The 27,500-nt window shown below is 45.8% G+C and overlaps 1 protein-coding gene across 3 annotated transcripts in view; it reads left to right on the forward strand.

Annotated features, from left to right (window-relative positions):
- The window catches only part of znf385c (zinc finger protein 385C), a 130,839-nt gene that overhangs the window by 86,186 nt on the left and 17,153 nt on the right, over nt 1–27,500 (forward strand). For 2 of the 3 annotated variants that reach the window (XM_030347631.1, XM_030347642.1), the window contains 2 exons: nt 18,949–19,091; nt 24,468–24,578. In XM_030347631.1, the coding sequence (XP_030203491.1) occupies nt 18,949–19,091; nt 24,468–24,578 (254 nt within the window). Of the gene's footprint in view, nt 1–18,948; nt 19,092–22,102; nt 22,157–24,467; nt 24,579–27,500 lie in introns of all 3 variants that reach the window. The other variant, XM_030347623.1, reaches the window with a different exon arrangement.

Below are 27,500 nucleotides of genomic sequence, written 5' to 3' on the forward strand. Positions count from 1 at the left end.
TCCTCTACTGCGTTTGAATTGAAATGAGTGCTGTGAAAACACCCTTTGGTGTCCCCCAAACAACGCTAACCTCCTCTGCCGAGGTGTGTTTGCTCCCGGGGAGACACTGACTCAACGCATTAACTTGCGTCCGATGGGCTAGCTTGGCCCTCTCTGTGAACGATTGAAGGACCTATTCCTCCCGTGAGGCTTTTAAACCAACTCCCATGGGTGGGGAGTAGACATTTTGCAGGGAATTGTCAAAGCGGTTGCCAACAGAAGGGGGGGGGGGGGGGGCGAGAATTAATTTGCTTACTAATGAGGGAAGGTTTTGTGCGTGTGTATGTACCCTTCCCTGCCACATTCTCACCTGTAAAAGAAAACTCCTTAGCTCATTATCCCAATCAAATCAGACATTTGCGTCCTTATTACCATCACAGCCATTCACCCAGCTCATCAACCCCCACTTGTGTCATTAGGGTACGTTTGTTCGCGTCTATGTTCGGTAGTCAGGTGGGCTGATTTAAGCAGGCCTTTGTGATTGGGGGTGTTTGCATGTGTGTATGCGTGTGACTGGCAGGGGCCGTGTAATAATGATGTTATTGTGTGGTGGTACTATTTGCGGTACTCTGTTCTTGAGACGTGTTGGCATGTCAGGGAAAAGGGGGTGTGAGTTTTGTGATAGTTGGTCAGCGTGTTAGTTCCATGGAAACAGTCCGATTTGGTCGCCTTGGAAACCCCCCACACCCCCCTGTCCCTACAAACTCCTTATACCCAATCAACCCAATCAACCCCTAACCCTTGCCTCCACTATGACAATCAAAATCATACATCACTTAACCTTGGTTTGGTAGCTCTCTCTGCAGCTCTCTCTCCCTAGTTTCCTTACTCCCTTGTCCAATCAATTAACATAAAGGTTGATACAGTAAGCAGCAATTGTTGCCTGCTATGATGTTCCTGACCTTGTGATTGGTTGTGTTCTCTGGAGTTGTCTTTCGTTCGCACTGAGCCCTCCTGTTTAAACCAGATTATAGCCCAATCAATTCTGTTTGGACTGACTGGGAATGACTGGGACTGCCTGGGAGAGAGTCAGCTTCCAGGCCATGGGCTGGTCAGATTGTCATTATTGTATTATCGGCTGGTCAAAGGTCACGGATGCTCTGTAAAGATCTAATCCTGTTAGGGCTTTTGAAACACAACGGCCATCAAAGTCTGAACAACATACACCATAAACAAGTGGAGGTGTATAATGCCATTGTTTACGATTGAAACACTGAAGCACTGGTATACAATGTGGGCTCACCGGACCAGTAGGTTTAGTTACAGGGATTCAATGACATCCACTGACGGGAAGTATGTTTTCATTTTTCTCTAAATCCCGGGAATTCACAGCAATAACATAAAAATAGCTGTTCTAATCACAGGCGAACACTCTGGCTATTACGTTACCTCATGTTTCAACAAGAATGGGCAGACAGCTGATCAATACTAAATCAACAAACCACAGTGATAGATCCCCTGTGGGTAAACACTCATTGATCTATCTCCAGGAAGATGTGCTTTGAGTTGTCATGGGTGTCTGTTGGGAAACCTGCGACAAACCAAGATGTATGATTATGAATTTGAAGCAGATTCTGGTTGACCGGTACCCACAATCTCTGCCCAATGAATCAGTGATCTGAATGGTGGTCACTTCACTTAAAGCAATTTCTTGATTTAATTGACAACCCTATTGTTTTGTTAAATTCGTCCCATTCTGTATATTGAATGATAAATTGAAGTGATATCAAAAATCCAAGTCAAGGGAAATACCAACACAGGAGTAAACAAACATCACTACATTTTGGTCGTCAAGGTACAGCGATCAACCTTTTTAAAAAAATTGGTCAAGTTTCCTCAAACACCCAAAGTCTGACTCCTTGCAACAGATGGGACACGGGCGGACGGGCTTGAAGCCTATTAAACCCAGAGCACACACAGAGTACCGATCTAGTTCGTGTGCGTTGCATGGTCAGTGCCGAGGGACATTTATCCATCACAGACCCTTCCCCAGACCTCCCTCCCCTGGTTTTCTTGCTGCATTGTCTCCCCCTATATTCTCTCCTGGTAAGTAGTATGCATTGATGTTCCAGAGTACTCTTAGTGGTTTTCAGTTGGGATTAATCTGTCTTTGAGGGGGTGTTGTGGTCAGTGGCCAGACACACACACACACACACACACACACACACACACACACACACACACACACACACACACACACACACACACACACACACACACACACACACACACACACACACACACACACACACACACATAAGAAGTGGAAAAGAAGAGGTTGTAGAGAAAGACCATTTGTAAGTGCTGTCTCAGGGAGGTGTGTCCACTCCCGGCAGGAGAGCAGAGGGGACAGCACACTATATCAATTCAACGTTTCTTTTGGTTTGTGGTTTTGTTGGCCGGAGGCGAGAAAGTATCTGTCTGTTTCTTGAAGGTGAAAATCATGCATCATTTTCTCAATAATGTCCCTTTGTTGTTGTTTTTGTTGTATGTTGGTACAGCAGTGGAGTGTGTGTGTGTGTGTGTGTGTGTGTGTGTGTGTGTGTGTGTGTGTGTGTGTGTGTGTGTGTGTGTGTGTGTGTGTGTGTGTGTGTGTGTGTGTGTGTGTGTGTGTGTGTGTGTGTGCGTGTCACGTGCTCGTGTTCAGTCATGCATGTAGATGTCCACATGAATAGTGTTCAAACAGGAGGCTGATTCTACTGGTATGGGCTGTTGTTCAGGTTGAGTGACCATGATTGGATTCCTGTGACTCAGTTTGGTATTCTGACCGTGTTGCGCTAAACACACCAGACAGGGGGGGGCTCTGTGTTGTCGCAAAGAAACGTGTATATGGACGTCAGACATATAACTCTCCTTCCCGCATGTCTCTACCCACGTTAGCCTATCCATCTCTTGTCGACCTTGCCTCTACTCTTTGTTTAACCGGCTCTCACCTCCTTGCTTCCGTGTCTCTTTTGTCTCCCCCTTACACTGATCAGAGTTCGGACTGCCTGAACACCAAAGACACTCCCAGTCAGAGCAGCAGAAGTGGATTTGCGCTCCGCTTCACAGGGCCTGTCCTCCTAGCGTTCGTCGAGGAAAAGCGAAGGTGGAGGGAGATGTGCTTGCGATGCTTAGCTCTTCCCGCTAAGCCACACTGATCTGCGTTGCTGCACTTTTTCGCTGCCAGTTATTAAAAGTCAGGGAAAGGTTACAATGAATGCCACTCAGTGGATATACAGCACAGACTTGGCTGAGTTCCCTTCCCGTGTTTGTGTCTCGCTTCTCTCGCCTGTGCAAGGCTGTCTTAAGCGAGAAGCATATTTCAAAAGAAGTTTATTATATTTCAGCTGGCCGAGACAGTCGGACAAACTTGTTTTATAATCATTATTGTATTGGGTTTGGTCACTGAACTTTCCATTAGTTCAGACCGTTGGGTCTTCTTGGAGTGCACACTATATACGTCTGATGAAATGCAATCCGGTGCCCTTGTAAAACCAATTACCAGAACACAACCAATCACCGTATATTATTGAGTCATTTTTCCAGCGTATATGTGTTTGGGAGGATGGGGATGGCTGGCTGTGTTGACTGATCTGCTGGCTTACTGAGACACACATCGAAGCAATCAATACAGTGAAATGCGCTGCTTTAAAACCTAAATTGATTTTGCTTTAAGTATACTGCTGCATTTTTTTTTTTTCCATCCCCTCCACTCCACTTTGTATTTACCCCTTTGGTTCACGGCCAATGTAAAGCTGTGGAGCTCACCGTCGTGGAGAATTGAAAGTGATTCTGGCTGTTGATCGTGAAGCTTCCGGCCAACAGAGAGAGTAGACCAGGAGTTGTATTCCTCTCCCCTCTCCTCCTCCTCCTCCTCCTCCTCCTTCGTCCTCCTTCCTGTCCCGCTGAGGCTCCCTTGCCCTCCCCTCTCCCTCTCTCTCCTCTCCCCAGCTTCCCCATCCTGTCACCGTCCTCTCAGGTGCCCCAGCCCCGGGCCGCTGAGGTCATGCACCTGTCACCCTCTGTAAACAGGAAATGAATAATTCAGGCGCGTGGCACGACTGCAACAGCTGATGCCCCCCCACACAGCGTCCACCCAGCGGCCCACACCGATGCTACCCCCTTCCTAGATTAGCAAAGGCTCCTCCCAAGGATGCACACGCTCCCCTTCTATTGGACTCCTGCTAACGAGGACAATGAAGCACTCTGACCTCAGTGGACGGTGGGCTGTAAGTCGGAAAGCCGGAATGCAGGAAGCATACTGGATTAGGACTATACACAGCACTGAAAGGGTTGATCCTGGGACATTCCGAGCGGAAAACAATTCCCTTTCTAACATTTACATCGCATACAGTTGTGTGATTGAGTAGACACTGTTATCCAAAGTGACTGACAAAGTAGGGCTGAGTACTGTAAAAGCATACAATCAAAATTGGAATAACTACAAATAAAGTGCAGTTCAGAAAAAACAACAGAGCACATTACAAGGACAGCAGGTTTTTGGGGTGGATTTGCATCGGCGCATAATGCCTTCATCTCCGAGATGCCGAATACATCTCAACAAAGTGTCTTCTGAATGCAAAAAAAAAAATACACAACAAAGTGCACAAGTCACATTTCAATGCCACAGTTGTGAACTCTGTCTCCCCTCTCCTTCCCGGTGCCCTCCTCTCCCATTCCCGATCCATATACCCTCTCCCTCCCCCGTCTCCTTCCCCTCCCCATACACTCACTCCCCTTATCTCCAAAGAGAGAGTATTGCTGTGGTGAGCTGACCTGGAGCTAGATCGCGCTGTTGCACGTGCGAGCGATACGCACGGACACGCGGAGCACGCTGAGGGGCTGGGTGGAGGATAACAGACCAGGGCTGCTCACTTGCTTTGGAGGAGCAATTTCGTATTTTTTTTTGTATCAACTCCCTCCATTCCGCCCCTGCTTTCCTGGGGAGCAGGACTCGCAATCAGCCCGCACACCACCGGCGGCCACGGGGACCCCTACCGGTCCAGTGATGCATCAGCCTCCCCTAGACCCCCACTTTCTGCCTCTCCCCCTCCATTTAACCCCAAGCCCTCTCAGCCCATGCCTCCATGGGCTCCTCTCTCCACTCCCCGACTACTGAAGTCTTGCAGCTGGCCCGTAGTGGCATGAGGGACAGGGGACAGGGACGGGGGGGACGGAGGGGGGGGAACAGAGGGGTTTTAACACACACTCACAACACCTGCTGAGGCTGTGATAAGAATCCTTATCTACCACAGTCCCCCCGCCACTCTGCATCCAGCCCCAGCGACAGAGCCATTCAGCTGAGGCTGGAGCACGGAAGATGGGGGTTCAACGCTGCCGTGGATGGTGACTTGCGGATTGGTTTTTCAAACCCACCATTATGTTTGTGAGACATATACAGAAGACAAAAGGCCATAACAGCTGTTAGGTTGTCAAGGCAATCGCTTTTTGTTCTCCGTCACTGCTGCGGTCGCTCGGTAAACGATGCCGTGTTTCTTTTTCCGGCTGTTTTGTTGTCGTCTTGTGGAAGAGACATCACTGCACCGGCACTCTTGAGTGAAGAAGAGGAAGGAAAGACGGCAACAAAGAGGCTGCGATGGCTCCTTGCTTAAAAAAAACCCTCGTCCCTAAAGGTTCCTGTTCTCGCAGCTGTTTCCCCTCAGAGATGACTGATGCATGGACTGCCTCCGTGCTCTCGGTCCCTCCGAATCGCTCATCATTCAGAGGCTGATTGTCAGCTGATGCAGCTCCGAGAGGCCTGCTGCTTGGCAGAGGATGACTCCCCTCCATTTCCCTTTTTAATAGCAGGTGGTAAAACTTGGATGTGATAAAATCATAAATACTCTCTCTCTCTCTCTCTCTCTCTCTCTCTCTCTCTCTCTCTCTCTCTCTCTCTCTCTCTCTCTCTTGCGCTCTCTCTCTCTCTCTCTCTCTCTCTCTCTCTCTCTCTCTCTCTCTCTCTCTCTCTCTCTCTCTCCCTCCCTCTCTCTCTCTCCCTCTCTCTCTCTCTCTCTCTCTCTCTTGCGCTCTCTCTCTCTCTCTCTCTCTCTCTCTCTCTCTCTCTCTCTCTCTCTCGCTCTCTTTCTCTCTCTCTCGCTCTCTTTCTCTCTCTCTCTCTCTCTATCTCACTTTCTCTAGCGTTCTTAAACTTGTTTGCTCAGTCACTCGCTCACTCTCTCACACACACATACACACACACACAAATATCAGTTGGAACCAAAATAGAAAAGGGGCATGAAAAAAAGAGAAATGTCGGGCCGTAGGCTCTTCGTAAGTGTCGTGTTTTTTTTATCACCGTTTTAAATGAGCACAACAAATATTACGCTCGATTTCTTGGAAAGGGATGCATACATTAGACACATTACAGTGACAGGTGGAACGCCTATGTCTGACATCTGCTTTCGTTTCATTCAGTTACCATAGAAGCAGTTAGCCAGCCCTTTGTATACGCATTCAGTATGCATTTGAATATTCACTGTGGTTTTCACGCACGTATGTACGTATATGAAGCATACACAAGCCTGCTTTTCGGCTTCTACCAACCATTTAGCCAGGCGTCCTTTCACCTTCGTTTAATGGTATACACTGTAACGAGCTGAAGAAAATCATACCTACATAATGAAACCGCAAGGTATTTCTCTGAAAGCGGGTGAATTATGTCCCCCAGATGTGCGTTTGTAGATTAATCTCACCCCTCACCAGCAATTATTCTTCGAATGACGTTAAAGTATGAGGCTGATTTGAAACAATTACCATTCAGGTTGGTCAAAGTACCTCATTCATTTCCCAAGGCCAGAGCAGTGATTGATTGCACCAAATCATTTATTATTAAAAAAAACGATACTAGTGGGAATCGTTTTCTAAAATCATAAATGAATCTTAACCATGTATTTTAATAACATGTCTTCAGCTTCGGGATATGGCTGTAAATCTTAAACCCTTCCAAGTCTTTGGTGATTTCCTTGTATCGATCTGAGTTGGTTGAATATTCTTGACTGAAGGCTGTTAGTTATTTGTTGTTTAGATTTATTTAGCCTGTGGACTAAATAGTATTTGGAAGGTTTTGCGATAAATGGCTCAACGCGTTTAATATTCTCCTGCTAGTATAAGTAATGTGCTTTGTGGTCGCTGATTTATCACCGACCTCACATTTGTCCAAACGGAATCCCAGTTTTCCAAGACCTACTTGATAATAAGGTTCGGGGATCGATGGACTAACTGCTTACTCTCTCTGCGTCAATGTTAGTGGTTGTGTGCATAATAAAATCTATAACTTCCGCTCATATAAAGTATATCACTGTTGATATCATTTATATGGCGTAGACTCCAAAATCTGCAGAAAATTCTCCATCGTATTTCAATCCGTCTCGAACTGGCACAAATTGTGTGTTTCACCCCTGCTGTAACAATTTTTTGAGGGAACCATTACACCCTAAATGAGGGTGTAACAATGGGGATTAGGGTCCCTAATCACCACTGTGAGGAAACTCACAGCTGGTGGCTTCTGAGTGCTGCCTTTGCATTTTATACTCAATACACCCTAACATCTGCATTATGTCCCTCTCTTGTTGTGTTCCAACTTTGCAGACATCTGATTTCCAATAAACGATATCTGCCAAACACATCCAACTCTGAGCCTACAGTGAAGTCTTTAAACAGAACACAAATGCATTGCTTGTTTCTCAGCAGTCTTAGCAGCAGCAAGAATTTTCGTTTGGGCGTTTTAATTGGATCGCCGCATACACCCAGGAGTGGAATTTAAATGAGATGTGTTAAAAGAAAAGTCGAAAACAAAGGACATGAAAACCACTATGAGCACGACAGAGCAAGGAATTAAAAGTCTTGGTGGTTGAAAGGGACACAGCTGGAATCGAGGCTACCAGCAGGTGAATGCTAGCTAGTGGGTCATTGGGAAAACTAGGTAGCTAAGAAGAGTTATTTTGCATAACAATTAATTTGATTACAATGTGTTTCATCTCCTCGGTGAGCCAATGGGAGGGCATTGTGCTTGTATAAATAAGCAGGAAAATTCTCATGCTAGAATGCACTGTGGATATGGTCTTCTATTTAAATAAATCATCCGGTGTAACGTCCTCACCTCCGCTGTTCTTACGCAGCTGACATCGTCAGAGGAAATTAAGGAGATGTTAATTTTAAATGTTTACTGCGTGCACAGATCAAAAGGAACTTATTTTTCCAGTCTCCTGTGTGTTATCATAATGGTTTGGATTATGTCTGCGTTCTATGCGATGGATCTGGGATGTCGGCGACTCTGATCCTGCCAGTTCTGCAGATCAAATGATCAGGCGAATTTTGTCGCTCACTTATTCTCCTCCACAGCTGATCCTCTTCTCGTGCGAGCCAACCCGGGCTGCTAGCCCACCATGCTAATCAGATTATAATTAGCAATCAAAGTTAGCAACTCTGGCGCTCTGTAAACTTGATATTTATGGATGTTATTAACATTTTCACCTGGTCTGTATCAGGTCAAATACCTCTTCAATACAACACATTGCTCTCCCCCATATTTCTAAAGTAATCTTTACTATACTATATATGGATATTTGACATTCATCATATTTTACTTAGCCTAAATGTATGTATTGTAGTCCTAATTGTTTAATCGGTTCTCCGCTGCCTTTTGAAGCTGACCTCCTTCTTTATCTGATAATGAGGTCACACCTGTTCACTGTAGTAAAGGGTAAAAGGGCAACGCACAGTCATTAATCTATTGACATATCCAATAAGAGCAGCTTCTGCCCAAAGACAGAACGGAAATTCACATCATCACGACAATGTGTGATTTGAGCTGGGAATTGTAACGGTGAGTAGGAAATGACGATGCAATTTTTTAGAGGAACACACAAACACATTGTTCTGGTCAGTGATTTCTGAGTACTTTTTGTTCAGGGGTGTAGCAAATGTAGCAACGTTGCACCACACTTTGTCAGCTTGCTTCCCCTCCCCTCCCCTCCCCTCCCCTCCGCTGCCAACACTCACCCCATCCCTCCCTCCACTGGTTAAGGTGCTCAGGTGCAGTAATATCCCAAATAAGTCGGGTTACCCCCGGTAACAGCGAATGGCAAAGGGCGGGGGGAAAAAATTAAATCTAGGTTATGGCCACAGACGGATGTGTTCAATGTGTTCTACCCTGCCCTCTGATCATTTTTAAGGGTCTTCAAAACTTTACCCCCATATTGTCGCGGCTAATTTAGGAATAACCTGAGGCGCCAGCACGACAGATGTCGCTATCTTTCAAAGCCAATGGGAGGCCAATGAGGGAAAAAAAGTTCAGGCTACTTATTAAAGATTCCAACCCTCGGGCCTTGACAGAAAGTGCCCACACTCCCACACACACACACGCACACACGCACACGCACACGCACACGCACACGCACACACACACACACACACACACAGTCTTTTTTATGTTTGATCACGCCGTCACGGTACTGGATGCAGAGCTCTCAAACGGTGATCTGCATAGAGAGACGTGGTACGCCAGCTCCCTGCGTACGACTACAAGCAACCTCTGTCCTCTCCCTCCATCTATCTATCTGTCCCAGACTCCCCCCCCCACCCTGTGCCCCGGCTGTCTCGCGTGGCCTCATGCAGAGTGTGTGTATGTGTGTGTGTGTGTGTGTGTGTGTGTGAGTGTATCGGGGAGTGTTGAAGGGTAGTGGGGAGTGCTGGAGACAGCAGGGAGTGTGTGTGTGTGTGTGTGTGTGTGTGTGGGGGGGGGGGGGGGGGGGGGGGGGGGGTTTGGGGGGGTCGCAGTGAGGGCTGAGCAATTTGTTCGTGGATGGCTGGGGGCTGATGGTCTCTGCTTGACAGATGGGCCTTGGCTCTTCTCAGGTTTGGGGGGGGGGGGGTTATGGCGGCTGACAGAACTCATTATAGAGGAGGGGGGCGAACGTTGTGTCGTCTCGGCCTGCTGGCCCTGGCAACACGGTACTTCCTCCGACGAGAACCCCGCTTCTGAAATTGTTGATTCTGGGGGTCAGAGGTTAAATTATCCAGTTGAAGAAAACCTTTTTGGGGGGGTTCATGTTTGTATGGATTTATTTATTACATGATATAGCCCTGTTTAATTAGAACAATATATTTCTACATTTAATACATGATATATGTTGAACACATATTATAAATATTTTATTATATATGGTTAGATCGTTAGATCGTATATTACAAATATATTGCCCTTTTTCCGGGCCCTATTCCAACACCGACAACTGAATTGACTTTTTTCGCCTTACCCTTGTGGTTTATCAATCTCTGAAGCCTATATCATAATTGAAGGCACGTAGGCGCCTTTTGTGATAAGGTAACTGGTGCTGCTGAGGCCAGCGGCCTTGCGTATTGATTTTATGTAACCTGCTGTGTCAGTTTATATTTTATTCATCGGCTTCTGATTTAGCTGCACAGCTTTTGTCCACACAGTGACGGACTAGGTGAGCTCTGATCTTCCCCCAAATCCACTCTTGTCCCCTTGTTTTTCAGTGGCTTTATTGGAGAGGACGGGTAATGGCCCTGTGTACTATCGTAAGCCAAAGTCGAATATTTCACATTTTCCCAGTGCTAATCCCATGCCACTCAATCCTTTTCCTGGCCTGTTTCCATCATTGTTCATTCTGTTAATGGAGAGCCATGTGATGACACCAAGTGGCATGCATAGATGGCTCTCGCTCTCTCTCTCTTTCTCTCTCTCTCGCTCTGTATCTCTCCGTCCCTCTTTCCCCCTCTCCCTCTCTCTTCTAAAGACAGGTGTATTTCTGCATGCATGTCGGACCGTGCTGTTAGTCACCTGTGCAATCAGACTGCGTGGAGCGTGCCTCTCACCTATCATTTCCAAAGAGAAGGAAGAAGGAGGAGAGAGACAAACGCTTGATTGTGTTGGACGGAACCCTGGCCAACGCCTAGTCACTGTGAAGGGATCTGCCAGGAGAGGCTCCTTCGCCAGCCGCCGCCGTGTGACTAGGGACTGATTACCTCATCTTGACTCTCTTTTTCTTTCACCAGCACTCTCAATCAGTTGATTCTATATCTAACAGCTCACACAAAGTAATAGATCACATGTGGCGTTTCCGTAGTCGGAGGGACAACAGCTCACCGGATGTCGACACAATACGCAATCCCTTACATGTCATGTCTGTTTCTCATGACATTGCAGCAATATGTGTCCTTTTTCTTTCTTCCTATCTCTCTCTCTCTCTCTCTCTCTCGCTCTCTCTCTCTCTCTCTCTCTCCCTCTCTCTCTCTCTCTCTCTCTCTCTCTCTCTCTCTCACACTCTCTCTCTCTCTCTCTCTCTCTCTCTCTCTCTCTCCCTCTCTCTCTCTCTCTCTCTCTCTCTCTCTCTCTCTCTCTCTCTCTCTCTCACTCTCTCTCTCTCTCTCTCTCTCTCTCTCTCTCTCTCTCTCTCTCTCCATCATCAGGGGTCTGACAGAGACCCTGACGGGGGGAGCGATGGGTAGAATGCAGCGGTGTGTACATACATAACAAGGCGAACTGCAACTGTCATCAGAGACGGACGGCTTGTGCGTGTACCCCGCTCCGAACGGCCTTATATATACATATATATTTGCTGCATCTACCGTATCTCGCCCATAGCTTGCCTCTTGCGCCGTCAGAGCAAAAATGAAAACCGTCACATGTGGGATTCGTAGTCATCAACTCACACACTCCGGTACACACAGGGTGGTGCAGCCCACGCAACACTCTGAACTGACCCAGAAAGAATATTCTCCGAATGCACATACGCATGGTGAGTCGGAGAGACGGAGGGAATTTTATTAAATAGAAATAGATTTATTACATTTATTCATAATTTTTCTCTGGGCCCTCAGCGAGGATGAAGTCGAGCAAAATCCAACCCGATTACCTACTTCCCAGAAAGGCTGAGTCTATGCATTCGGTTCATATACTCTACAATGAGCCGTGATGAGTTTCGATTCAAAACAAAGCCATGTCTAATTGTGACCACCACGGCTTGTATAGGAAACTGTTGGGGAGTTGGGTGGGGGTCATTTAAGTTGCTTCATTATCTCAGGGTACTGTTGCTGCTAATCAAATCCTACCCCTTTTTTAAACTCAGATTTGCAGAAAATCGCTACAGTTGTAAGGCAGAGGTAGCGGCCTTTAATTAGAACTGATAGCGGCTAATGTTGTGTCCATGCTGTAATGATTCCCATTAAAGTACCCCCTCGTGCGGTCGGATCAAGCCAGATATAATAGGCTGTTAGGCCCGCTTTGGTCTCTGAATGCCTTCTATTCTGCTTTACCTCTGCCTCCAGACAATACCTTCCCCGCTCTCTCTCTCTCTCTCTCTCTAGCTCTCTCTCGCTCTCTCTCGCTCTCTCTTCCTCTCTCTCTCTCTCAACCAATATCACCTTCTCTGGGGACAATTCTCAAACACCAAGTATGGATGATGATACTGTTTTTATTATTTTCCAAAATAGACCTTCAAGGACTGAGAGATTTTAAATATAGCTCTGAGCAGAATTATAATTCTTTTTGGCCAAATGTAAATAGTATTTACCCATGATTATTAGTTACTCCTGTTCAAGGGCTTCTGTTGTTGTATGTTGTATTTCCTATTATAAAATAAATCCAGCGTTCATATTTTTGGAGAGAGATTTTGAAGCTCTTCGGTATTTCATGCTGCATGTCAAATCTGGTCCCATCAGCCTATGGTGTATTGTGAGGCCGCAGTGTGTGTGTGTGTGTGTGTTTGTGTGTGTGTGTGCGTGTGTTTGTCCGTGTCTGTGTTTGTGTGTTTGCATGCACGTGTGTGTGTGTGTGTTTGTGTTTGTGTGTGTATGTGTTTGTGTGTTTGCATGCACGTGTGTGTATGTGTGTGTGTGTGTGTGTGTGTGTGTGTGTGTGTGTGTGTGTGTGTGTGTGTGTGTGTGTGTGCCGGATCAGCGGTTCGGGAGGTCAGATAAAGCCGCGTGCCAGATGCACCATGAGTAAACATATCTGTGTGCACATTTAGTGCACATGACCACAGAGGTTATGCAGACACAATCAAACAGACATTTATTGCGTTTTCAGTAATATTATTTAAATATCATTTTTTATGTACTCTTTCAAATCCACCACGACCCATGAGAAACACCACATGACCCCGTTGTGTTTGAGGCCCGGCCTTGAAGTGCTTTGGTCCCGGTCCAGGACCCTGGCGACCTCTGCAGCCATTGCAGATCAGTCATTATCACAGCAGGCTAATGACATCAAAAGACGGACGTGGGAGGACTGCCTCACGCCGCAAACGGTGACGCTGAGCGGCCGCCTAGGAGCGGCTGTGAAGGGACCGCAGAACACCCCCTCCAAAACATGGGCTGAAACCAACCACACTTTGCCAGCCAGCAGGGCTCTCAACCGATCCCCAAAACAGATTTGGTTGTCATCTGTCTTGTGGATTGACTGAACACATTATACATCTTTTTTTTAATCGGTCTATTAGTCTCTTGAGTGGCAACATGCAGATGGAAGACATCGGTTACATACAACGACAAGCCAGCAATGAACTCTGTTGAGTGGGTTTCTGTTTTTGTATTTAGTCCTACGTTTGGTATTTACACTGATATATTGAGGGCAGGGTATAAGCTTAAGAAATGGATAGATAAATACATTCATGATTTAAAAGATTTATTTTTTATTTTAAGTAAAATGTTAATGTGGTTATGTTTGGCCATGTAAACAGCAAACGTACATTAGCAGCAGGAAGATTCTGATCTATTTTAGTCTTAGATTGGAGCGCCCATGTCAGCTGTCCTATTTACCTTGGCTTGCCATTTTTGAGCTATTAGATATTTTCCGCTTGCTCTGCAATACATCCATCAACCAGGCATTTGCTCCTTTTTTTTGACAAAAAATAGATTGGCTACACATTTAAAATCTAAAGCCCTTGTTAGGGTCCTCACGTAGAAAAGCTGATGCCCATACATACTCTCCACACACACGCACGCATGACACATGCACGCACACACACACACGCAAACACAAGCTATTTCTCTTTGTGCTGCTTCAAGGCATTCAAACAAAATCCCTCAAGGGTCCTCTTGCCAAACGCATGCTATCTTACAAAGGAAGACAGACAGTAAACATTGTTCTTTCTTCGATTATGATTTTACCTGTGAGATTTTGGATGGACCAGGTAGGAACAAACAAAACCTTAGCAGGGGTTTGGTACACTGGAGCCCCAGGAATGAACAGTTAGCGCAGGAGCGACGGTGTGCAACAACAACATTGTGTTGTAGACATGAACGTCGTTGGCAAGCGAAAGGGCAGAAACCCTCAGGACCCAAGTCAACCTCCCCAGAAGCCTGCCATGCTCTACCAACCACTCCTGGAAATTACACAGGACCAGAAATAGACCAGGCTTCTTTCCCTCTCTTTTCTCTTCCTCCCCCACATCAACAACCTCGTCTCTGCCTTTTCTTCTCTTCTTCTGCTTCAGAGGGTATTTCTGTGTTATTTTTTTTGGTTTGCTAGAATCAAAGCTGAACAATGGAGGAAGCGGCTTGGGGGGGGGGGGGGGGGGGGGGGGATTGTGTGTGTGTGTTGGGGTGCGGGGTGGTGGGGGAGGGGGCGCGGTGGTCTATAATTTAAAAGTGAACGAGGTAATTTGTCACAAACAGTATAAGAGGGGACCGGGAGCACTGACAAGGGGAATTACGGTAAGTCTTAAGCAGCGGCTGCTTCAACCGCAAGACAAAAAAGAGGCAAAGTAAGAGGGGGGGATGCAGTATTTGTTTAGGCCAACTGAAATCTGCCTTTCAGTTGAGTGAACGTTAAAAATAAATACAAAAAGAGTAATATGGCTTATGTCTAATCGAACACATGTGCACAACGCACACACACACACACACACACACACACACACACACACACACACACACACACACACACACACACGACACACACACACACACACACAAGAACACACATGGCTGAGTCTATGGGATGTGACCGGGTGGTTGTGTAACCGGCATCAGTGAGTCATGATGGTGAGGAAATGTTGTGTTTGTTGGAGGTGGAAAGGAGCCCGAGGACATACCGCCGTACACGGCCGTCTCTGTTGGCAAAGTCGTCTGGGAGACAGGAAGCGGAGGAGGAGGAGGTGAAGGGAGGGGAAGGGAGGCCATTTTGTTTTCAGGCCTTTCGCCTCAGCTTCCATTGGTTGTCTGGACCTTGAGGTTCCAAGTGACGCATGAAGGAATCTGAGGCAGACACGTCTAGTTTGGTTTGAGGAAACAACCACAAAAAGACTGTCGGTACATATGAAGCCGGGCGCACGCACACACACACACACACACACATACACACACACATACACACATACACACAAATGCACACAGCTCACTGGGCGGAATATGAGTTTTTCTGATAGAAAGAGGTTATTCATTGCTTCAGGGTGAAATGCGCCATCCGTTCCCCTTGAACTCATCTAAACACCCACCCACACACACACACAGAATAAGTTATACAAACATATACAGTTTGAAAGGGTTAAACAGGTTCATATAAGAAACTCTAGACCTACCTAACACCCAGTTTAGTTGTTTTGATATGCTTCTTATGTGTCAGGCATGTCCATGCGTGTATGATGTGCAAATGTGTGTTGATGTGCTTGTAAGCATTCACTCTATGTCATCTGGGGGCTGTTTGTCTTCACAGTCACGTAGGCAGGTATGTGTGTATGCATGGGATTGCACACATGTGTGTGATAGATAGATATCCCGCACGCGCGCACACACACGCACACATACATACTATTCTCACAAGCCCTCAACTCCTCTCTTCCTCCTCCTCCTCATCATCCTCTTCCTCATCCTCCTCCTCCTCCCTTGTGGTTGCTGGTGCGTACATGTGTGTGATATCCGTCTATCACTCACACACACACACACACACACACACACACACAGACACACACGATTCTCACATCACTCCCCTCCTGCTCCTTCTTCTTCCATCACCTCATCCATCTCCCCCTCTTCCTCCTCCTCCTCCTCCTCCTCCTCCTCCATCTTGCGGTGGCTGGCCGTGGTGTTCAGGGTGTGTTGACTTGGTAGCCTTATCGCCCAGCGAGACAAACAGCCCCAGCAGCAGAGTTAATAAGCTGCCTGGGGAGCCCTGGAAAAGGTGCGTAAGCTGGATCAGCTGATAACTGCCCAGGATTCCTCTCCTCTCCGCCACACTTCAGCCCGCGTGCTTATAGAGTAGATTCATAACACAATGCATTATGAATGGATTGTAAAAGCTGTTCATTTGTTGTTCCGTGTGTGTGCATGTGTGTGTATGTAACAGGGGTGTGTGTGTGTGTTTGTGTGTGTGTGTGTGTGTGTGTGTGTGTGTTTGTGTGTGTGTGTGTGTGTGTGTGTGTGTGTGTGTGTGTGTGTGTGTGTGTGTGTGTGTGTGTGTGTGTGTGTGTGTGCGTGCGTGCGTTTGGGTGGAAATGCACAATTCATGCTTATGATACAAAGAAAGAGAGCGAGAGAGAGATTATATGAGGCTGTGAGAAGAAAGAAAGAGAAAGTGACAGAGAGACAAAGACAGAGGGAGAGCGGAAATGGGAGAGAGCCATAGCGGCAAAGATGGAGAGAGCGGAAATGGGAAAGGGCCAGAGAAAGAGAGACAGAGAGACAAATAGAGAGCGACAGAGAGAGATAAGAGAGAGACCTGGGTGCTGAATGTATGCGGCCCACGTGTGGGCTGTGCCCAGTCTGCGCTGCGTCTCTCTGGGTGTCAGACAGCAGTGGCTGGCCCACGCGGGGTGGAGGCCCAGCAGTGTTTAGCACATGTCTGGAGCCCGGGGCCCCCTCTCTGTCTCTGGCCCCATGGGGCCCCGTGCTACAGCGGAAAACAGACACACCGGTTGTGACGAATGCCAGTTTAGCTATATTGAGAAAAGACACCACTGAGTAACGCTGTGTATAACACACAGCTTATACTAATGGTTAGAATGATTAATTGTTTGTTATTTAGTCACATTGGCAGGTACATTTAATTTAATTTATAACTTGCATGAATTGAGCCAATTTAAATTGAGGTGATCCTTTTTTAACCCCAACATTTCAACCAATTTAATTCCTTTACTTTACTCCTCCACTCCGTAACCTCTATTATGTTATTATTGAAAAGAATAATTACACCAAAAAAATAGGCAATGTGAACTCGCTGACATTTGAATTTTAAATGCTTCAGTGTGAGCCCTGTATACATGTCATTATATATTTTTTATATATAGATGTTATAATAATATATATGGTATAATATAACATACAATTGATATTATTATCATATATTCAAATACATGATTGAAGCGCATCCGTCCCAACCAGTATCCAGTAAACAAGCCATTCTTGGTAGCGATGGCTCTCGCCACCTCACCCTTCCACATCCTCCCCCCCTGTTGCCGGTGTTCCTGGCATGTCTTATGTTCTTTTATCCACCGCACACGCCTTCAGGGGGATCTTCCGTGATCGATACAATTCTATTTCACTTTCCCTCTATTATATACACAGCAAGGGCTGTTGCATCGAGTCTGCAGTTGCCTGAGATTTGTAGCATGATAGCTGGGTGACAATACAGGTAATCAAGATTTTTGTCGTTTCTTGTATAGCCAAAGTGCAAGTTGTCCTCTGCTGCCAGATGCATGCTAGGAGTGTCTGACGACAACGCTTAAATTCTTACACATGTACAGTTTGTTTTCTGCGTGGGGGGGTTGCATGTGTGTAAATGTGTGTGTGCATTATGACGTTTTTTGTTGTTAAGACAATCTCTAAGTCAAGGGTAACGTTGGGGTGGTCATGGCGACCCGGAGATGACACTGATGATTGATCCTGGTAAAGGGAGGGGAGGGGGTGTACTATGGACCACCACGGCCCCTCTGACACTCAGCCAGGCAGAAAATTAGAAATCTTTTCATCCCCCCGGTCCATTTGAAATCCGATATCTCACATCTTCCTTTCACACAGCCACTCGTCTCTCAGCCAATAAATCTAAAATTAAATGATGTGTGTGGGTGCCTGTGAATGTATGTGTGCCTTTGTGACTGTGTGTGTGTGTGTGTGTGTGTGTGTGGGGGGGGGGGGGGGGGGGGGGGTGGGGGGGGTGCAGGAGGGCCAGGTGTGCATTGTGAAGGATTATCTTTGTGGTAGGGTTGATGGGGTGCTCAGCGGGGTTACCAGTGAGTCTGGTTATGCACCCACACACACACACACACACACACACACACACACACACACACACACACACACACACACACACACACACACACACACACACACACACACACACACACGCACACACACACAAACTGTACCTTATTTTATTATTATTCCCCGGAATTGCCACACCTCAGCAGACACACACACATAGACACACCTCCACCCCCTGACAGGTGCACGAAACGAGTTATTTCTAGACAGATAGAGTTTATAGGCTTTCTTTTTACAGTGATATAGATTGATCAGAGTTAAGCTCCGCCCGCTCCAGCCCCTGCTCACTGAGCCACCCTGCACCTGCTCTGTCTGACCTCTGCCCCGTCGCTCCCCATCAGAACCCCCACCCTGACCACCTCTACCGCATAGCACCGCCGACGCTGGCTCCACTTTACGCACCAACTCCAGGACGACATCCAGCCCCCCCCACAAGCATTAACACCACCTCTCCCTCCACCTCCTGGAACATCGTCAACACCTTCACTACCACCGCTACGTCTAAAGATAACAACGTCTAATGTTATCTTCGGATTTTGAGTGCCTGTCGATTCCCCAAACGAGTTTTCCTTGGTGACCATGTGAACCCAATAGTTACCATGTTTAAACCCGCACCTGGATGATGACCGTGACCTTGATAGTCTGTGTGCATTGTCAACGTACCGAAGCTTAAATGAATGTCCCTGTCGTCCCTCTCTCACCCAGGTACCACGGCCCAGGCCAGCCCTCTCCTGGCCTCCCTGCCCGTCCCGGGGCGGGCCCTGCAGCCACAGCTGGACCTAAAGCACTTCCTGCCGTTCAGACTCAACGGCTCGTCGCCCCTCAGCCTCTTCCCCAACTTCAACACAGTGAGTCAGTCCGACCGCCGAGCACTGAGGTGTGGCCCCAGTCTCAGAACCAACGAGGAATGTGAACGTATATTAAGATATACATCATAAATCGAAATCATCTTGTTTTTAAAATGTTTGATATTTAAATCTGTGTTAAATTGAAATTGTATGTTCTGAAACCTCATCTACTAAAAAAAACTCATCATTAATTTTATTATTAAACTGTAGCTGTCCTGTAAGGTGTATTTTGTAGAAATGGATGTTGAGTTTGTCTTTAGTTTTATTCATCCTGAATCACTTCTATGCCATATTCTCCCCATATGTATGATCGTTATATCTGGTTACTGAGGTCAGGCTCCCAGCACAGCCAGTCTCCTGCTCTCTGATCTTCCAAGCCGCCATTTGAATATCATACTTTCTTCTCTTTTTGTTGAATAAACTGCATGGTTTCAGCAAAAAAGCTACCTGGCTCCTTTGCTTAGCGTCTGGAATGAAAAGATTTCCTTTGATCCTTTACTTACTCACACAGCAGAACTCCTCCATTGTTGGAGTGTGTGTATGCCTTGTGCGTTTGTGTGTGTGTGTGTGAGAGAGAATGAGAGGGCGAGCCTGTATGATTCTTTGATCAATCTTACACAGTGTGTGTGTATGTCTGTGCATTCTTCAATGCGTGTGTATGTGTGAGTGTGCATGCTTCAATGTGTTTGTGTATATATGCGTGTGTTAGTTTGTGCATGTGTCATGTGTGTGTGTGTGTGTGTTTGTGTTTGTGTACACCATCGTGTGTGTTTGTGAGCGCCATAGTGTCATGGTGTGTTTGGCTTCACACTCGCTCTCTGTAAAGCTATCTCAAGTCCTTTTTTCTGTAAATGAAACATAAGCCATCACACTCCAGCCAGAAAACACATAACACCTTTGAAACAGAGAGTAAGGGAGAGAGCGAGACAGCGAGACAGAGAGAGAAGGAGCGCAAGAGAGAGCAAAAGAGAGCGGAATAGAGAAATAGAGAGAACGAGAGAGAGATCTAAACCTAAACTATGTTTTTATATATATATATATATATATATATATATATATATATATATATAACAAGACACAATAAAAACAGACAAGTCAATGAATGAAGGTAATGTCTGTTTGTGTTTGTGTAGGCTGGTGGATTTGTTTACATGCATCTGTGTGTGCGTGTGCAAGAGAGAGAGGAAGGGAGAGAGAGAGTGAGGAAAAGGAAAGCGGTAGTTGATTCCACAGTATTGCCTGTCATGGGTTTCCTAGCGACCATGCAACAGCACATTCAGAGGGCATTATTCTAACCAGTCCTTAGCTCTATGTTCGTGGTCAGTCCGTCCGTCCGTCCGTCCGAAGGGACAGATATTGAGATCGTCCCAAGAAATGGGGTCCTTTGCTTTCAAACATATTCAAAGATTTGCCTTCCAAGTCGACAGGGACTTCTGTGTGTAGTACGTTGGTACAGCAGTGGTATTCTCACCGGCAGAATTGACTCAGTCAGTCGCTACACTGATGTTTCTTCTCTGGGACTAGCAGCTGGTGTTGTTGCTTTGTTCGCACAGAAACAGCGTCTAACCATTATTTGATCATGTCAAAAAGTCTTCTTTCAAGGCAGTGGTGTAGAGCTAAAAAGAGAGCAACCTCATCTTCTTTGCCTGGCATGGTGGCACATGTGAAATGGCCATAGAATCAAGCAATAATCTATATTTTATGAAAATGATCACAAATGGTCAAAAATGGTCTCACGATTAGTATTGCCTTTGAATTTATTATTATAGGACAAGGCCTTAAATAACATAATTAGTTCTGTTGTATTTAAAGCAAAATAGATAATATTTGAATTCCCCCTTTGACCACGGCCACTAGGGGGTTCAGTGAGCCCCCAAGAAAAACCGCAAACTGTGCCTATGTCCATAACTGGTGGTGGTGCATTACTGTCTGTTAGGCCGCTGCTTGCTATCGTGGAAGCATGGAAATGAAAGAACGATCAATATCGCCACAGATTGTGTGGGAGTTTGTTAGCCTCCTGCACAAACCCATGGTCTGTGCATTAATCGCACACTCCATCGTTCGATAGTCGGCCCCAGGTACTCCTTTTTCAATGGGGCTGCCGTTGCCCTTGACGTGTGCATGTTGAGGAGATGAATGCACCTGTCTCCCACAGCTAAATGGCTTCCAGTCTCCCTGTTGTCCTTTTATACATACATAGCTCAATGCTCTCTCACTCTCACTCTGCCATCGCTCACTCTCTCTAGGTCTATGCTTGGATTTCCCTCTCTCTCTCTCTCTCTCTCTCTCTCTCTCTCTCTCTCTCTCTCTCTCTCTCTCTCTCTCTCTCTCTCTCTCTCTCATTATTCAGATCTCTTTCTCTCTCTCTCTCTCTCTCTCTCTCTCTCTCTCTCTCTCTCTCTCTCTCTCTCTCTCTCTCTCTCTCTCTCTCTCTCTCTCTCTCTCTCTCTCTCTCTCTCTCTCTCTCTCTCTTTCTCTCTCTCTCTCGCTCCCTTCTCCCAGTCTATATTTCACCCTCTCTGTCTCCATCACTCCCCCTCGGTCCCTCTCCCACTCTCTGGCCATCTCTCACTCAGGCTCTCTTTAATTTTCTCTCCATCTTCTCCTCTTTTGATCCGTCTCCATCTCTCCATTCTGTCTTTTTTGTAATCAAGCTCTCATTACACTTTGTACATTTACATTGCCTGAGCACAAAAAGAAAAAAAAGATATACAAGTAAGATTTAACACATTTTATATATATCTTTGTATAAAACATTTTTCTTTAATAATTTCAACACAAAAAAGCTAGTGGTCGGGATGGAGTAACTCACTCAATCTCTCTTTTTTATATTTCATTGCCAATTATCTCCCTCTTAACTCTCTCTCTCTTTCCCTCACCCCGCCCTCTCCCTCTCTCCCTCTCTCTCTCTCTCTCTCTCTCTCTCTCTCTCTCTCTCTCTCTCTCTCTCTCTCTCTCTCTCTCTCTCTCTCTCTCTCTGTCTCTCTCTCTCCCCTGTAACCCCATCCCAGGCCTGGCTGCCTGGCTCTGGACAGGCTGTGTGCACAGCAGGACGGCTGCTTCAGGTATATAAGCGGTGAAGAGGGCCAGACAATGGCCGCCTTTATAGCGGCCCTGTTGAGGATGGCTGCGGTCTGACAATGGGCACATTCTTCAGCTCCCTGAAAAAAAATGAAACACACAGTTGTGTGCGGCACAGCCTCCTATGGTGGACTGAGTATTGGAGGAGGGAGAGTGAGAGAGAGAGGGAGAGAGAGGGGGAGAGAGAGAGAGAGAGAGAGTGAGAGCCAGGCTTGTGTGAAAAGGAAAAGGTCGGCGTCTGCTTCCAGGTCAGCGTTGAGTCTCGCGGTGTAGAATCCAAAGGCCCTAGAGCCCAGGTCTCACCTCCAGGGCGGCGCCTTTGGGTGTCAGGTGTGTTTACGTTCCCCGTCGTCCCAGCTGGCCTAGCACCATCCCAAACAAACCCGGACCTCCGGCGTGCCGCTCGACGCGACTGGATGTGTGTGTGTGTGTGTGTGTGTGCTGTGGAGAGGGGTGGGGTGTGTTGAGTGGGTGGCGTGTGGCATCACTTGAGGTTTCGGAGAGGAAGGATCCGGCTCCATTATTGTCTCAGGAACACTGAAGCGCCTGGCGAACCTCCGGACAGCCAAACCCTCCGTATTGGGACGGCCCGGGCGCCGGCACCTGCTCTGGATCGGGTTATGCTCCGAGTGTGGCCGCCCGACCCCCTGAGCGATCGCCCAGGAGAACAGCCCTTTGGAGAAGGGCCGAGGTGGGAGGGTTGGGAGGCTGTGGGAGGGGGGGGGGGGGGGGAGGGGGGAAACGCTGCATAGGCCCTTTGCCAGCTCCCCGACGGGACGTCCTCCAAAACGATGTCCGTATGTGATACTGCCGGAGCGGCGCCTTGCCCTGATCCGAGCTGTCGTTAAGGAATGCGATGAGGGAGGTGCGATGGCCGAGACGCCTTGGTCACATTACACGTTGTTCCCGTTCTCCTTCCTCTGTTTGTAACCACACTGCCAGAGACCCCGGTCTCTTTGGTTTTCTATAGCTGGGAACACACTAAACGATTTTTCAAATTCACAAAACGTGGGAAGCCGCACACCTAACGATAGATTAATTTAACTGCTTTGGTCACATCACACACTAACCGATTCCATTCCACAACAACCCAGTCCCGGTATTAAAAAAATTGAAATCTCGCCAATCTCTCGTGGTCAAAATTAGGACTTCAGTGTCAACAAACATGAAGGGAAAACGACATTCAGAAGGAAGCTATACTTCCTAAAAGCTATGCTAGCTACTGCAATTGTTTATTTTTTTCAATTAAACTGTACAAGCTGTTCCTCCAATTTGGAAGACCACCACACTTTTGCGTTTGCCGCTATGGCTTCTGTTGTGATGTCTCTGAATTGTTTGTTATACGTTAAGTCAGCGTAGCTCCCAATTTGCTATCATCTTTCCCATGTGACAATCAACTTTCCTACATACACTGCTGTCATCGGGCTCCCTCCACACGACAGGATATCAGATCTTTAATATGAACATGTTGAATATTTGTGGTTTCGGTAAGGTAAGGCCCTCTTAACATACCCCAGACCACAGGATGATCAGGCCAAATAAATTTGTAGAACCATCAAGAGTCGGAAGGGGTAATCGGGCACAAAATCAGTCTAATTATCCTTTAGTGAGTACCCAGCATAAGACAGACACCTTGCTAAACGTTGAAGCAACATTCGTACCGTAATGTCTGCCCTCAGTCGACCGCCATAACCAGCTCCCTCTCTGCGCGGTATAATGAATAATTAGCATACAATCCCGCTTACTGGAATCACAATGGGACTGCAGTAATAGGAATTGCGGTCATAAGTCTGTAGGAGGGCTGTTTAACAGTGGCGCTACAGGAGACTGTGTGTACATACTGGAGTTATGGATGCGCTTGGCTCTTCCAACAGGAGCTGGTATGGTGCTCATAGGGGAAGAAGACAGCGGTTTGTTTTATTCACCGCTTCTTCACTCCCCGGTGGTTTCCATGGGTTTCCATTCTGGAATCAAATCAGAGAAACCGAACCGAATTCACTTCTACCATTAAATTAGTTTGCCACGATTGCCACTCAAAAGGGAACTTAAAGGGACACACACACGCACAGGCATGAACTGTTTGTGCATGTTTGGAATGTGTGTTTCCCCAGATAGTTGTTTTAGATAGGTGCAGATGTGTGAATGGCAAAAGTGACAACGTGTGTGTGTGTGTGTGTGTGTGTGTGTGTGTGTGTGTGTGTGTGTGTGTGTGTGTGTGTGTGTGTGTGTGTGTGTGTGTGTGTGTGTGTGTGTGTGTGTGTGTCTGTGTGTTTGTGTGTGTGTATTGTGTTTCAGATGGACCCTGTGCAGAAGGCTGTGATCAACCATACATTTGGTGTCCCCCAGCCTCTCAAGAAAAAGCAAATTATCTCCTGCAACATCTGCCACTTGCGTTTCAACTCCACGGTAAGAAACCGGCCGGACTGTGTTACCCTTGTTCCCATTTCTCAATGTGTTTATTTGTGTGTGTGCACACGTGAATCATGCATGATAGGATTCCTAGAGGGAAACGTTATAATGTTATTTACAACAGATACAGGAACTTGCAGGGGGAGAAAGTAAAGTCTATTCTTAAGACCCTTGTGATTTTTATGTATCTTTTTCCATTATTGTTCAGAATTGCTTCCATCTGCAATTACCACTGCTGTTATCTTTCCCACTGACTCAGTGTGTGTGAGTGTGTGTGTGCGTGTCTCTGTGTGTGTATAGATGTGGGTGTTTTGTGAGAGTGAGAGTTTTAAGAGTTTTTAGACGCGTATGTGTGTGCTGGTGTGTACGTCTGTGTGTGTGTGTGATTTTGTGCGTGTCCGTAGGTATGTTTTTGCTTGTGTGTTTGTTTGTGTACTTCTTGTGGGTGTGCGTATGTGTGTGTTAGTGTGTGTGTGTGTGTGTGTGTGTGTGTGTGTGTGTGTGTGTGTGTGTGTGTGTGTGTGCATTTTTGTGTAAGAGCCCCAAGGTATTTCCTTCCTACCAAATTTACCCCCAGAAAATGTTAATTTTGCTTTTATTTTGTGCGCTTGTGTGCGTGCGTTTCTGTGGGAGTGTGTGTGTGTGTTGCTTTGAGGGATTAGACAGCGGGGAGTAGGCCGTTTATCAGTAAAGAGCAGAAACAATCAGCTTCCCCAGCAGGAAGCTGCAGTCTCAGCTCCATGCTGTGGTCCCACATCACTTCAACCTCTAGTACATTCACACATACATAGACTCGCAAACTATACACTTCAATAGACTCACACACTTTACACGTACATACACTTGCACACTTTACACTTACACACACTCAAATACTTTACACTTAAATAGACTCACACACTATCCACTTAAATAGACTCACACACTATATACTTACGTAGAGGCACACACTATACACTTAAATAGACTCACACACTATACACTTACATGCACTCACCAACTTAAAACTTACATACACTCACACACATATCTATAAATATGCATGTACACTCACACACAAACACAACACACATGCACACACATATACACTTACACACAAGGACACTCACACTAATGTATACATATACATGTTCACGCACACACACATACATACAAATACCCGCACACACAAAACACAAAAAAAGACAGACACATGTACGCGCACACGTAACCATAGACAAACACACACTCTCCCGAACACACTGCATACTCGAATGCAGTACTGCAGATACACAAATATAGAAATATAAACAGACACGCAAACTTGTTCAAAAAGAACCACAAACAGGTCAACACATGCACACTCACCTTGGGCATGTACAAAATATATCACCATTTTATGCACATACACACACATCGCAACAAATACACAAGCAATGATAAAATGAGAAGACATGCTTGCCCTTGCATGACCTCACACACATACACACACACACAAACAAAATCACACTCATCTTCAAAGAGAGGCAGGGAGACATAGAAATCACAGTAGAGTGTGAGCTGAGGAAGTGGAAGAGATGACACACACAGTCATAGTTTTCACTTGCAAGGACACGGCCCGCTCCCTATCCACTTTAAACGTTAAATAAAATAGTCTCATTGACGGTGGGGAAGAGTCCTCGTGATAAACAGTGAGCCCAGTGCACTTTGGTGACAGGTCGCTGTAGGGCACTTTTGGTCTGAGGCTGCCGTATTCATCTTGACTATTACCCTGAATGTAAAAAAAATTATACATATATCTATATATATACACATAAATACACAGTATATATATATATATATATATATATATATATATATATATACATATATATATTAGGGCTGTCAGTTAAACACGTTATTAACGGCGTTAACGTAAACCAATTTTAACGACGTTAATTTTTTTATCGCGCGATTAACGCAAATTCATATTTGAAAAAAATAAAAAGGTTTTTTTTTCTTTGGCTCAAAACAAAGAAGCAGTAGCCTGACTGCTATGTTCAAGGCAGTATGTTTGTATGTTCATCGTTTAATTGCACTATAGGCTTTTTTTTGTATCTTCCTGCTTTGATCAGTATATGCCAATGTTGTTATCAATAAAAAAACATTTGCACAAGGCAAGCCGATGCACTTCTCCATGTCGATAAGAGCATTAAAATGAGAACAATTGATGGGACAAAGAAATCAAGGGATATTTAGCATAGAAAAAAGATTTGCGATTATTCGCGATTCGCGATTATTCAAGTTAACTATGACATTAATGCGATTAATCACGATTAAATATTTTAATCGCTTGACAGCCCTAATATATATATATATATATATATATATATATATATATATATATATATATATGTATATGTATATATATATATATGTACATGTATATATATATATAGATATATATAGATAGATACATAGATAAAGAGAAAGCAATATAAGTAATATACATATATTGCTTATTCACTATATATATGTCTATATATATATGTATATATATATATGTAAATCAGAGAAGAACAGAACATTTGTGTAATATTTACAATAAATATAACGTCAATGTTAAGAGAAGCTGTCATTTCGACACGGTTTTCCATACGGCACACTTTTATTATGCAGCTACCCCATCAAAGAGCTGTTTCATAATCGGGAATTATGCTGCTGGCTCCTGTGATGACTTTGGAAGAAGTGCATCAAGCGCTAACTGTAAGACGCTGTTCCCATTAGCAATGTTAGCGTAGCCTGACTAACGACGCCGCGATGCCGATGAGACCCATCCCTCTGACGGGTCCTCTGCTAAGTTGCGTGTGGGTTGAAACATACGCTGTAAATGGTGACGAATACGCGAGCTGTGCAACGTTGATTGCCCCGATGCGAAGTCCACATTTTTATGTATATACG

Source organism: Gadus morhua, chromosome 2 (assembly GCF_902167405.1).
Source record: "Gadus morhua chromosome 2, gadMor3.0, whole genome shotgun sequence".
NCBI classification, from domain to species: Eukaryota; Metazoa; Chordata; class Actinopteri; order Gadiformes; family Gadidae; genus Gadus; species Gadus morhua.